General features: G+C 37.8%; 1 protein-coding gene across 1 annotated transcript in view; it reads right to left on the reverse strand.

The window, feature by feature from the left end:
- KCNIP4 (potassium voltage-gated channel interacting protein 4) overlaps positions 1–14,494 on the reverse strand; it is a 108,965-nt gene extending 94,471 nt beyond the window's left edge. The window contains exon 1 of the mRNA XM_088131438.1: positions 14,200–14,494. Within this exon, the coding sequence (XP_087987564.1) occupies positions 14,200–14,311 (112 nt within the window). The 5' untranslated portion in view covers positions 14,312–14,494. The remainder of the gene's footprint in view (positions 1–14,199) is intronic.
- Positions 14,495–14,810: the final 316 nt, after the last annotated feature.

A 14,810-nucleotide genomic window follows, 5' to 3' on the forward strand; every position in this document is an offset into this window, starting at 1 on the left:
ATTTCCATGGCCACCAGATGTGGTGGAAGACACATAATTTAGTGGAAAATTCTGCTCCATCAAGGACCATCAATATTCTGTTATATAAAAGTTTGAAATAGCAGCATTATTATATTTAATACATTTAAAATGTCACCAACATAGGCGCTTACTTTGTGAAATCTTGGCAACTTGCATTGATCTAACTAAATAAAAGCTGATTTTTCTACAAATTTTGGAGGATTTAATGATCAGGAATTAAATCAATTGCTACTTTGATTGGGTAATGAGAGTTAGGTATTCAGACATCTTCTCTAGTTTTAAAAATAGCTTGTATGTGAAATAGAATTTTTTTAAAAAAAGAATCAGCTTTATCACACTCATTTAAACATGACAGGTATAATGTCTCAGTTCACTTTAATCCAATTTGAAATAATATTACACCATAAATCACATGAGATAATTTTTTAACCTACAGTTCAATGTGGAGTATAGTTTTAACAGATTGCAGTTTCTTCAATACTGTTGAAGCACTGAAGTTTCTTCAGTGCATTTCTTTTGGGCATGAAAAAAGCTGATGTAGTTATTACAACAAAGAAAATCAGATAGAGACCAGCCTCCAGATAATTCAACAAAAAAGAATATGAAAGATGATGGATAAAAAATATGGTCAACTAGGTAAATGTTAGGAGATAAAGGGGCAAGCCTCCTTTGAATTGAGCTAGACTTCTGGTGATCATGGACACACCCCATGGCAGCAATATGGGAGTGCTTGGCTATTTGTTATCTTCTCAGTTTCCCTATTTGTTTCTTCAAGCTTCTGGTCTTTCTTATATTCCTAGTGGTCCTTGGGGGGGGGGGGGGCATCAAAGTACCAATTCTGCTTCACTTCTAAGCCTAAACCGTAAATTGAAACTGGAGCTAGTCTTTGGATTTAAGACCCAAAGGGGTCTATAGCCTATAATTCTCAACCTGAACTACAAACTCAGGCAGATAAACTCAGAGCGAGGTCACAATAGCAGTTTGATGGCAATAACTAGCTCCTGATATATATTGAGGTGGCCTCCTAAGCTAAAATAGTACACAGAACACTATTAGGTCAACTATCTGGCCAGAGGGACATTTGCTCAGCAAAGCTTATATCTTCATTATCATTTTGTAGAGGCTCAGCTAAATATCCTGTGTCTGGTCTTAGCAGTAACATAGGTACCTCCAGTGTAGCCTAATCCAGAAGTATATTATTTCTTCTTCAAATTGTATAAATACATACAAATATTTATTTAAGTAGATTGAACAATATAAAAGCTTACTTCTGGTAACTACCAGACATATCCACTTCCTTTCCTACTTCTGAGATCTTGTTTAATTTCCCAGGCTAATCTACAGATCTAGTATTACCTTGAGGTTCTCCATTCAAGTACTAACCAGGTCCAACTCTGCTTTGAGCTAGATGCGGACTTCTGCTAAGATGGATACTATAATAGCTTTTCAAAGAAACATCTTCAAATTCTTTCCCAAAGAAAGTATGGAGAGAACAAAGAGAATAGAGTTAACCAGAATGGGGTCAGGGGTATCAAAGAAAGCCTAAACCAGCAGCCCACCTTCCCATTAGAAGACCAAGTATAGTATTTTAGCAGGGTCACTTCATATCCCTGATCGTAGATGTGTGCACAGGTGTGTAGATGTGCATGAGAGAAGTGTAATGGAGTTCTCCATAGGTCACAGCTAACTGATTGCGTTCAGCCAGCTGGCTCAGAAATTTATCATATAGTCTCAAACCTCTAATATTGTAGGTTATAATCTTGATCTCATGTTGAACCTCAGGGCAACCAGCCCTCTCAATTTCATTCTGAATCACTTAGACATTTGGAGAGGGGTTAGCAGGTTCTGCCCAACTGAACTGAACAATTCTGTAATTATCTCATAGTCAATTTGATCTATTTTTTATAACCAAATGGATTTTTTTTTTTTTTGGTGGGAACAGGCTTCCATATTTTCCAAATCTGCAAAGAATGAAATTGTTTGCATTCCCCCTTAAAAAGCAACGTTGGAGAAGAATATTAGATAGAGACATTCAGTCTAGTAACTATGAGGTTTGGCTATTTTAAATTTTTAGGAGCCATTCCCAAATAAAAATACTGCTTAGAGGTCCTCTCAGCAATGTAAATTATTTCTGCCAAAACTCAGCAAATAACATTGGACCTCTTTCTCTGAAACTGGAGACAATTTTTTATCAAAGTCACTGCTACACTGTATTTAGTTTCATGAACATTTAAGAAGCGTTAATTAATCAATTAAAAATTAAATACACATTAAACAAAAATTGGGTAATAACTCCTCATTCCCCCAATCCTTGAAAAAAATTATTAACGTACTTCTTGCAGAAAACCGCTCAATCTATCTACTTAGATTTGGATTAGATTTATCCTCTCTGTTGAACAATCATGCCTGCAAATAACAAAGAATTCGAACCCCAAATAAGAACATTGCAGGCACTTTTCTAAATCATCAGCATCATGTTGAGCCTCTGAAAAAGCCCAGCTCCAAAACCTTTGCACCTATTTATTTGAAATTACTCTTTCAGAAGTGATAATTCTCTGCATATTTCATCTCAAGGCACTGAAAACCAGCCCCAGTCATTTCTGTTTCTCCCCCATTAGGCAATGGGAGACATGCATCCTGTCTCCGATTACACTTGAACTGAAGCAGCCAGAGATCTGAATTCAGCAGGATCCCTTCTGAAGGATATAGTGGTGAACATATGCTGAGTGCTGAAATAATAATGGGCAATTCAACTACAAAACATACCACTGAGAGAAGAAAAAAAAAAAGATAAATACTCATAATATAGTTGTCTTGGATGCATGCAGAGTATGAGCTTCTCAAAGGTGCCAGTGAATGCTAATGGAGATTGAAGGTTCATTACGAAATAAGTGAGGGTGGAACATTCTCCTTTCTTTCTAAACTACATCTTGAAGAGAGGGAACCACAACAGAGAGAGAAAAGGAGAGACAGACAGACAGACAGACAAATTCCCTTTGTCTCTACTAAAAGTCAAAGGGGGAAAAAAATGGGATTAAAATTAAATATAAGGAAGGCCAAACTAATGACTACAGGTAGAACAACCAGCATTAGAATCGACATTGAAGGTATCAATGTGTTGGAGAGCTTCTGCCTTTTAGGATCAACCATCAACAGTAAAGAAACAAGCAGTCAAGATACATGCTGCAGACTAGTACTGTACATGGTAGAACCTCCATGAAGGCCTTAGAAAAGATATTCAAATGCTGGGATGTGTCTATACCTACAAAGATAAGAATCATGCAAGCCATGGTATTCTCTGTGACACTCTATGGAAGCGAAAGTTGGGCTTTGAAGAAACAGGATGGGAAGAGCACTGATGCCTTTGAACTTTTGTGTTGGAGAAGTCTCCGGAGAATACCACAGGCAGCCAATAAAACAAACCAATGGATTATCAAACAAATCAACGCAGAGTTCTCCCTTGAGGCACAAATGACCAGGCTCAAATAATCCTACTTTGGACACCTTATGCAAAGACCCAGCTCTCTGGAGAAGGTTCTAATGCTGGGAGAGGTGGAAGGAAAAAGAAGAGGAGGACAACCAGCAGCAAGGTGGATGGACTCAGTTACAGTGGTGATGGGTGCACCATTGGGAGACTTGAAAGAACAAGTTAGGGACAGATCATCATGGAGAAACATCATCAATCAATCAGTCTAAACAGAGACTCACTTAGCTGTTTCACATTCAACAGACTCAAAATAATTAGAACAAAGACTAAGCCCATTAGATAGCAAATAATACACCAAAACCTGCAGTTGATTTTGTTTTGTTTTGTTTTGTTTCCTGAATGCTTAATAAATAAGAGAAAAAGCCTATGTTACCTCATCTTCATTTGAGAGTTAAAGGGCCAGAAAGTACAAACAGTAATTCAATAACTATTGATGCCCCTTGTTACAGTACAATTGGAAGTGACAATGACCTTTTAGCTTTCAGTTAATTGAGCACATCTGGCAATAGATTTTGGGTTGAATGAACATTTTGACAGCAAATTACACCTGCAGCAAAAGTGAGAGTTCTCTTTCAATAAGTACTAAGAAGAATTTGAGGATCTCTCATACACAAAAGCCCTGGATCTTGTTAAGAACAATGTCTGTGAGTTCAACTTCTGGAAATGTATCCCTGTTCCATTTCATGGTAAACACTATTATGCATAATGAGGACAAAGAGGTAGAAGCAGTATGCAACAACAACAACAACAACTAAAAGTCAAGAAGCAAGAAAAAAGAGAGTAGGAAATTTAAGTAGATCTAATTGACATCAAAATAACTCCCTATATATCTACATACTATGTTGCAAGTCATCCTTGATTTCATAACCGATTCTATAGGTTGCCTTTTGTCCTTTAAAACTTTTCACTTATTACTTTAATTTGTTTTTGTTAAATTATTTTTGATTTAAAAAAAAAAACCTGAACCAGTAAAATCTTGACAGGAAAAAAGCCTAGTAAGATGGATAAACATCTTTTCAACAGTTTTTCAAAAAGAAAGGGGCGAAATGTATAGACAATATCAAAGAACTAGATATTGTCACTATAGCTAGCAGTCAGAATATTTCACGTATAGTTTCTTCTAGAGGAATATTTTGCCCTTTTTGCCAGTTCCTGACTTGCAAAGAATATACATTGGTTGTTGAAGCCACAATGCACCATTTTCAAAATTTATTCCAACGTGCCATAGGCTTGTCCAAAACATCATTTGAGATTCACCTCCAAATCCTTGAATTAGCAAGAACAACTTTAGGAGCTGATCAGCACTGCCATGTTGCCCCATATGAGGACAGGCCACCAACTTTTTTGGAATGCAGGAAAGGAGGAGGTCATCTTCCATCTACAGTCTTCTACAAATCCACTAATCTTCCATATCCACAGTATGAACTCTCTCCATGTCTTCCTGCTTTAACTTGAAAGCAATGTTTCAGGCTGGTTGAAGGATTTAAGGGTTGTTGTCTGACTGACTTGCAGCCCTTTATGTCCTTTGATTGGCTACTGTGCAGAGGCAGGAATACCCCCCCCCCACTTGAGTCAATAATAGCCACTATGCAGTTCTCTAATCTCTGTTGCAGCTACTGCTGAGAAACAATCATTCCAATAGTATCGGAGTTATTCTAATAAAAATAACAATAATGTTATTAATAGTAAGATAAGATTATTATAATAATTTTTATTACTCTTGCCTGACCTGTAGAATATCACTGATTTGAAACCTGGTAGAATTTTTTTCTAATTACTATTTTTCCTTCCCTGAGGCACCCACGTTTCCACTGTGCAACTTTTTCAGGTGGTAACGTCCACTCACAAATTCCAAAAATATTTAAAATAACAATAATAATAACCATCTAAAATCTCATGAAAAGAAAATCTCATATAGGAACTCAATGATCTTGCTAGATCTAGCTGTGTCAATGAGAAGTTAGCCCTTTAAACATTTTTATTTTTAAATAAACTTATTTTATTATTTTGGAAGTCAATAGGTATTTTGTGCTATTGGAGTTAAGTTTTCACTATCAAGGGTAAAATGTGGGGGAGGGGTTGATATCATATGTGCCATGATGTCATAATACAAAACTTGCAACATTTGCCCAATGACGTACGTAATATCATTATGGTTTGTACTGGATGTTTATGGGCCTTTAATTTATTAACTAACATAATTTATATTTCCCTTGTTTTTCAGTATGAAGGTAGTTGTAACTTTCAACTTTACTAGGTGTTTCTTTTAAACAAATTCTCAAATGAGAATAAAAGTATATATTTGAGAGCATGAAACCATTTAAACAAATATCTGTCCAATAATTTTTAATGTCCATAAAATTCTAGTTATTCCTCAATTTTCTTTTTTAACATCTTCCTGCTATATTCCTTGGATGAACTTTGCTCATCAGTTTTGTTTTCCTGTCCTTTCCTTATTTAACGTTAAATACATGACCTTCCAAGGAATCTTAATATCAATGAGCTGCAGTGAATTTTTTTTTTTATGTAAAAAGCATCTAGCAAAATGAAGTATTGTTTACCTAAAATGATGCCTTGGGGTTCTATGGAGACCAAATGGCTTTAACATTTTACTTGCCTATCATTCTGACTTCAAGTAAACATTTAGTCTTAGTTTCTGTCAAAACATTTTTAAAAAGAAAATGTTACACAGGATCTGAAATGATTAGATGTCACAATAACCCAGTTGCACTTTTGCTCAAAAAATTATACAGAAATCTCCAAATTCCCCAAATATACTGCAAAAATACTAAAGAAGCATTAAAGCATCCATGGGGAGTGGGTTAAAAAAGTCTGGATGGCAGTCACAAGCTTGCAAAACCTTGCCCTTTTACATGGGTATCACAATGCCCATAAAATGGACAGAGCTTCAGTCACACAGTTGCAACCATCTTCTCTATTTTTTTGACTTGCCGCAGACATCCCTGCTTCAAAAATAACTCAGTAATTTCACAATTGTTTGAGGAAAATCTCACCAAATCATTTAAATAAATCCTGTACAGATAGCCGGCTAGACAACAATTAACTAATATTTGATGTGCAGAGACAATAAATTACAAGAGTGGGAAAAAAAGCCACACAAATATATGAACAGTACTGTAATTGCATTATAAACCCCTGTTAATACTATAAAGCTATCATGCCTAGTTCTTAAAAGAGGAGAAGATGGTGAAGAGAAAGCAGTTTATTATTAACGCTCTCTGTTAATGAACTGTACACGGCCAGCCTTTAAACACTGCATTCCTTTATACAATTCTGTTTAAGAAAAGATAACACAATGGGAAGAAGAAGAAAGAGCATATATTGACACTGCTTAAATCATCTGAGCAACAAAGAATCAATAATCACATTTAATTTATCCTACCAGTATCCCACTCTTTTAACTTCTGGTCTCAAATATCTTGATCTTAATCAGACATTAGCATAGATGTTGAATGTACTCTTTATACAAAAAATGTAATGCCATAATGTCTATTCAGGAAGTCTGGGGTAGCTGTGGATAGATGTGCTGCCTGGAAGTACTAAATCTTGAGTAAAGAAGTTTGCAAACCAGCTGGGAGCCAAAAGAGTTGTGTTCAGAACACACACTTTAGGCGTTAGCATTTGCAAGCAAAAAGCTGGCTGGCTTAGAAGAACCATCCTGTTTCAGGTGCTGAGAAATGTTCTCACCCAGATAATACTCGCTCCCGAAAATAGCAACCACTGAGATATCAGAGAGAAGTAATAGCACGAAAGTGGAGGGAAATACCCTTTTTACCATCTTGTGTAAGATTGTGCTAAATAAAGCACCCAGCATGTTCCATGATTGGTTATGAGGTCTGAGGCTTCCCCATACCTGTCTTGCAGGTCAATATCCTAACTAAATCAACAATCCTGATTTGGTGTAGGAGCAGGTGTATGTATCCTGTACCCCACACTTAAAAAAATTGGTCAGTTCTTACATTGGCCAAATTCTTTGCCCTCTAAATGAGAGGGAGTGATCCACAATGCAAACACACACACACACGCACACACAAATGTACACCACATCAGTTGTATCCCATCTTTCCTTCAGAAACTCAAAGCCGCATAGCGTCCCATCTCGTTGGAGTATTAGAGTCATTCAGAAAGTAACAAATATGAAGGTCCAATTCAAATGCAAAAAAAAGTTTCTACGTCATCATCGCCAGCTTGACCCTCCAAGATATTTCCATGAAAAGCTACGATCTGTATGCAACCCACTAGTAAAGTTCTATCTTTTCAGTAATATTTTGTAATATTGCAGTATTGCACTCATGCTTGTCTTTGTTTCTAACGTGCATTCTTGGGGTAGTTAAAGGTGAACTCATTTCCTGGTGACACATCCATGGCAATTTCTAACCAACAGTAGGAGAGGAGTTTGGCACTACTTCCTCTGGGATGAGATTTCAACCTCACAGTCTACCCTACAGCGCTGGAATTCTCTGATGGTCACCCACTGTAACCCTAGCCAGGATTAGCCCTGCTTAGCTTCCAAGCCCAGACAAGTTTGGCCTGGGGCTGTCACCTGCTGAAACACTGGAGCTGTAGGTACACATAATTTGGTAGAGATTTTTGGGAACATATATGTGAAGTCTAAAGGAAAGACAGAACACACTCAGAGAACTGGAGAGGATGATTTAGGTCTTCCCCTGTTTAGTGCAGGAGTTCAAATTAAAGCATCCCTCAGGAGAATGGTTGATTTTGTCCATGACATGAAAATGGTATATCTGTTCCCTGCTTATTTACCATTCAAGGAGAATATTTCTGTTGTGGAACTCTTGGCCTCGTTACCTCAACTGGAAACTGGTATATAACGAAGTGGTTTTAAAGAGGAGATACAAAGGGATTCCATTTAAATCTAGACTCTGCCCATGTGGTGAAGGAGCCATAGAAACCACCAAACATACCTTTATGCCAAGACTCATTATTTAATTATCCTGGCCACTCTGATCAGTTTTATTTCAACCTTTTACTTTCAGATTCAAATGACTCCAGTTCCTTAAGGGTAGCCAAATTCTGCCATGTAATAGGGAAGATGAGCAGCAATTTGACTGACAAATCTGTTTACCTAACTAGCTCATCAGTATCCAGTTTATATATCCAAGTGTTTTATGGACTGGGTGTTGACTGCCATAAAGATTCTGTTCTCTTCTAAGGAAGTGAAACAAGGAGGAGGGTCAAGAGAGAACCAGCTGAAATTAAATCCACACCAGACAGAGGCACTGTTGAAACTGGACCCGGTCCTAGAGGTTCAGCTTGCCTTAGATAGGGCTAGGCTCCCTCTGAAAAAGGAGATTCTTGGTCTGGGAACATTGCTTTGCGTCAGTGGGCCTGCAGAGTGGCTGGGGTACGAAGCATGACTGACAGCCCAATTTTCCTGAGCAACTTGGATGTGGTGACAGATATCCATGCTATTATCTTGACTAATGCAGCACACACTTTGTTAGACTACTCTTGAAGAGTATCCACAAGTTGCACTTGATAAAGAATGTGGCACCTAAGCTGTGAACCAGAGCAAGGATCTGGTGAAGAATGATATTAGCCCTGAAACATCGCCTTAACTTGCACCTGCTCACCACTGGTTGCCAGTGTCTGAGCAGATGCAAGTTCAGCCACTAAACCAATTAAGATCTGATTATCTTTTCATCACCATCCCTTTCCCTGCAGGAAAGGCCTCCATTGTCCCAACTTTCTGGCATAGGGGATGGGACTTCTCTACTGGGTTTCTGCTTTCAACATAGAAGAACAGCCAAGAATCTTCTCTTTCACCAGGTTTTAATGGCTAATCATCATGGGAGATGAGATCAAAGTGCGACGTTCTTGAAAGTTCAGATAAATGTATGAATTTATGTCTGTAGACATGAGATTCTGATAGGTGAAACCAGAGATATACATCAGCTTGTATGTTATGTTTTTAACTTCTTGAACCAAATAAACCAAAGAACCACAACAAATATTTCCAAGAACTAAGCCTTTTTATTTCTTTTGTAGAAGTATAGAAGAGCTAAAAGATAAACCACAAAGAGAACTGTTACTGTTTTGTTTTTTGTTTTTTTGCTATTTGAGCAAATGAACTCTTAATATGCGCAGGTGACCTTTTAGCAGATTAATGAGTAATTATGTACAGGATGATAAGAGATTCCATTTAACCACAGAAAGTCTGAAATTAGGCTAGAAATATTAGTTCTCTTTCCTAAGCTAGAGAGAAAAATGCAAAAATTGTGTAATACATTAATTATGATTTAATTACAGCTTGATTCATGTAATACACTTAGTTTTGATGTATTTTGATGTATATTTTTACAATATATTCTGAATAAGATTTATTTATTTATTTTATTTTATTTATATTTCAAATTTGTCACCACCCATCTCAGTGCAGAACGACTCTGGGCAGTGAGATAAAGATAAAATGAATGAGACTGCTTCTTCCTTTCATTTACTTATCCTTCAGCTAGACTATTCTTGGCAGGGAGGATTTCTTGGGGGGGATTTATAATTATCTTTAGATAGCAACCTTAAACACATTTGGGAAGATAAAAACAACTCTGGCAAAGACAGAGATTTAATTTCAACTCTCCTTAAACCCTAACAATCAACTTTAATGGTGCATTAAGGCACAATATTTATATATGTAAGTATGTATGTATGTATGTATGTGTTGGCTGCCTTGAGTGCTGAAAACTGAAATAAACTCTACAGCTGTCCTTTGATTTTGCCAATGATACAGTTAATTTTTCCCTCCCGATATGGCTGGAAGAAGCCAACTATATCAAAGCCAGTTGTCAGATAACTGGAACCTAAACTCCGATAGCCTTTGAGAAATTACTCCTGTTGAATCATAAAATGAAACCTGCATCATCCCAGAATAAGATAAGCACAGAATCCTAGAAGAGTGACTTGATTAAAACACACACACACACACACACAAAACAGAGTGAGATAAAAGAATACACAGAACCTGCTGCTGCAAAGAACAGGCTTTCTTTAACGTATTAGTAAGACCATATGCATTCGTCTTTTATGAAAGCTATTTTTCTACTCATTATTCTCCTTTTTTCAATGGACATACTTTTCCACTGTACCCATTCTGAATTTAGCCATTAAAACCTGGTGAAAGAAAAGATTCTTGACTGTTCTTCTATGTTGAAAGCAGAGACCCAGTAGAGAAGTCCCATCCCCTATGCCAGAAAGAAGGGACAGAAATGATGTATACAAATTAGGTATACTTCTAGGGATCACTTCACGATCAAAGCTCCTCTCCTTGGCAAGAGAATCTGCCATCCTGACTAAGTGAGATCAAGATCTTTCAGATTAGGTGGATAAAACCAAGGGCAAAAAAGTCGAGATGGCAGCCTCAACCATGCCATCAAAGCCCCACCCCTTTTTATGTGCATCGTGATGCACATAAAAAGAGGGGGGCTTTGATGGCATGGTTGTGGCTGTCATTTTGACTTTTGAACCTCCTCCCTGCAAACAGTGCCAAATAATTTAGAGTCAAATTCTATTCATCCATACATTGTCTTTCTTCCAACCTTCTCACCACCTTTTTCAATGTATGTTGAATCTGTGGGCTCCCTTGGTCAATCCCATTTGTCCACACCCGGAGGGCTTCCCGGACTATGGAAACTTGATCATGCAGGGCATAATCTAAGCACGTAGGCTTGTCCATCTCAGAAACATTGGTCTAGAAGGAGCCATAGGATGGGGGTGGGGCTAAACATGGGACCTCCAATCCATTTTGCTTCTTTAGGGGAGGATGGGAACTATTGGTTTGGGAAAGTCCAGTTTGTGTACCGTATTCTGCATTCCAGTCCAAAATGAGATAGACTGAGAACATACAACTTCTGTGTAAATCAGATGGTAGTTTTAGAGACCCCAGTACAAATGATTGTCAATCCATGTGGCTTTCTTAACAAAATACAGGAGTGGTTTACCATTGCCTTTTCCCACACAGTATGATGTGATGCCTTTCCCATCTTACTTTATCACTGGTGCCTGGTGGGATGATCTTCAAACCTTGGTGAAATTGGTGATTCCCCCTGGAAGTACATACTTGGTGTACTGTCCTAGTGTTCTTTGCTCATCCCTTCCAAGAACCCCCTGTCATCACAGCCAGCAGCATAGCAGGACTGGAAGAAAGTGAGCATGATTTTAAAATTGGATGAAGAAACATATAACCTGTGCTACATTGGTGACACTATTCTGATAGCTGAAAATGCAAATGATTTGGAAGATCTAGCAATAAAAGTCAAGGAGCACAATGGAAAAATGGGACTAAGATTAATTATAAAGAAGACCAAACTAATGACAACAAGAAAGCAGCAAGCCTTAGAACTGACAATGAAGATACTGAAGTGGTTAGATAGTTTTTGCCTTTTAAGATCAGCTGTTAACATTAAAGGAACAAGCAGTGAAGAAATACACTGCAGACTAGCACTTGATACAGCAGCCTTAAAGGCCTGGGAAAAGGTCAGAATCAGGCAAGCCATCATACCCCCTGTGACACTCTACAGAAGTGAAAGTTGGACTTGGAAGAAGTAGGGTGGGTACAGCATAGATGCTTTTGAACTTTGATGTTGGAGAAAATCACTTGAACAAATCAACCCAGAGTTCTCACCTGAGGCACACATTTCCAGGGTCAAATTATCCTTCTTCAGACACATTATGTGAAGATCCAGCTCTCTGGAAAAGGCTCTAATGCTGGGAACAGGAGAGCCAACAGTAAAATGGATGGACCTGTTTACAGCAACGATAGGGGCACCAGTGGGAGACCTGAAGGGACAGATCATCCCAGAGGTTTATTTACCACACCCACACACCCACACACACAGAGGAGTTAATCTCATGCTATCCTGTGCCTTGTCTCATCTTTGCCAAATTTTTCACCTTTGCACAAGGATGGGCTAGATTTCTGTCACTGACAATCTGTTACAAATATGTCTATATATCGATCACATGTTGCATCTTATACCCAGCGTAATCCTACCATCTTGATTGGAGCCCCTGTTCTAATTTAGGTTAACTCTAGCCGTAAACCTAAATTAAATTGTTTAAGGGCTGTGAATGAAGTTCCAACCTTTACCCAGCTAAATTATAACCTAAACGATTTCTTCTACTTAATCAAAAGGATTTATTAAAATAAAAGCTGTCAATGCATAACATGTCATGCAGCTTTCATGATCAAGCTTCCCTCTTAAATCAATGGGTTTTGCTATTCTGTGTCTTCTGTATTCTTATTATATTCTTATAGTTAATATTATTTAAGCCTAAATTTAAAATATCATGAACAGAAGGTATTTTTCTTAATAACAAGATGAAGATTTATCAACTTGCAGCAGGCGATAGCACCCAGGTGGCCTTGCCTAATCTTATAAAAAAGCTAAGCGGGGTTAGATTTGATTAATATTTGGGTGGGGAGCCACCAGAAAATCCAAAAAACAAGCAAACAAACAAACTATAGGCTAAATTCAGAAGTTTAAAAACACACCCTGGAATATGGTTATGGCAAGCTACTTCTGAATTTTTGCAAGAAACCAACATGGCCATGTCATCATGCAGACACCAAGAGTTGAATTCAAACTTATTTTTTATAAATTACATATTGCTGCTCACTGCTGATAATTAACTACTATCAGAATATTTTTTTATGTTTTCTATGAAGTCTAGACTTTAGAACAGTCTCTTTCTATATTAAAAAAACCTCACATCTTCTAAGGTAAAGGCAGACTTATTTAGCAATTTTTGAGAAGTTAATCGTTGCTGATTTTGATTTGTGAAGACATTATACAGATGAATAAAATAAAGGAGAGGAAAATAAGAAAAAAAATTATGGCAGACTCTGAGTTTGTGCAACTTCTAAGGAAACTGGCTGGAGAGAAACACTATGGTATCAAGCTGAATAATTTCAGTTTCTTGCAATGTGGAGAATTAAATCAGAGGTCTACAGTTTTAATTTTTAGCACCAGATTTAAAAAAGAAACCCTAAGAAAATATGATGCTCATAAGCTAATCTACTGAACCCTACAGGGAAGTTTTGTTTATACATCTGGAGCTCCTTTACAAAGAAATAAACTGAACAGACTGCAAGGCAATATGAATATATTAAAAACATTTTATCATTAGCACCTAAGAATACACATTACAACCAATACTTGGGGTGGCTTGGAATATTGACTGATGCCTTAACCAGTCAACCTCCTCCTGTTCTGAACTGATAAATCAACAGAATACACACAAAACAGTTTTCCAGAAATCTATTTGTGCATAAAAATAATCCTTTAATATTAATCATATTAATAATAGAATCAGAAAAGTTCCAGTTTGATGAAGCCACGATCTGCATGCAAGCAGATCCTTTTTAGATGTTAACTTTCTTACTCTTTTGGTGTGATTTAGAGATGCATTTCTCGATTTCCCTTTAGTCTCATTGCTTCCATCCTGCAAAATGTAATAGTGGGAAGCTGCAGTGACTGAACCGTGAAAATAAAAAACATGATTTACAGCCCGCGCCACCATAAATTGCAGAAGCTGCTTGGCAGAAGGGTATTAGCAACACATTTTATTCCCCAACAGCAAATGTACTCACACAGCCCAGATAGCACCAAATACTCTCTACCTACACACAGAACAATCCAAAGTCACCACTTTACCTTCTGAAAAGTCAATGAGTCCAAGCAAATGGAGCAGCTTCAGAGACGCAAAGATAATCACAACGATGCCCACTGTTTGCAGCCCCTCGGATTCCCATTCCAAAGTCAACATTGTTCCAGACAGTGTCTCATGCCAATCAGCTGCCAAGCTACCACGCAGTCTAAAGGAAAGTTAAGTGGCTCTCGCTGGTATTTTGCTTCCCATACAAAAAAGTTGTCAGCGGAGCCGGAACGGCAAAGGAAATTAAGTGACCGGGTGGGTGTTAACTGAAACCCCTTGTCTCATGCATCTTGATGCTTTGGGATGCTAATTGTGGGCTTGTCCCCAGAAAAAGGCTTTTGAAACCACCAGCCTTCTTATTTCTCAGCTGCTAAGAAGGCATTCATTCCGGAACTCCAGACTTTGCAGTATCTGTTTGGAAAAAGGCAAACCTGCTTAAATGAAGGAGCAGGAGCAAGCATGCCGAAAGCCTGAACGCCAGATCAAGTGCTTGCAGCTCGTGCTGTACAGCTCAGCCCTAGCTGAAAAGAACACCACTTTGGAGCTTGTCAAATATCAGATTAATCATCTGATGCATTTGCATCTTTATCATTAGTGGTTTCAACCAAGT

This window comes from Python bivittatus, unplaced genomic scaffold, assembly GCF_059951505.1.
Source record: "Python bivittatus isolate LINGU-HERP-01145 unplaced genomic scaffold, Pbiv_v1 ctg000960_np1212, whole genome shotgun sequence".
Taxonomy (NCBI): domain Eukaryota; kingdom Metazoa; phylum Chordata; class Lepidosauria; order Squamata; family Pythonidae; genus Python; species Python bivittatus.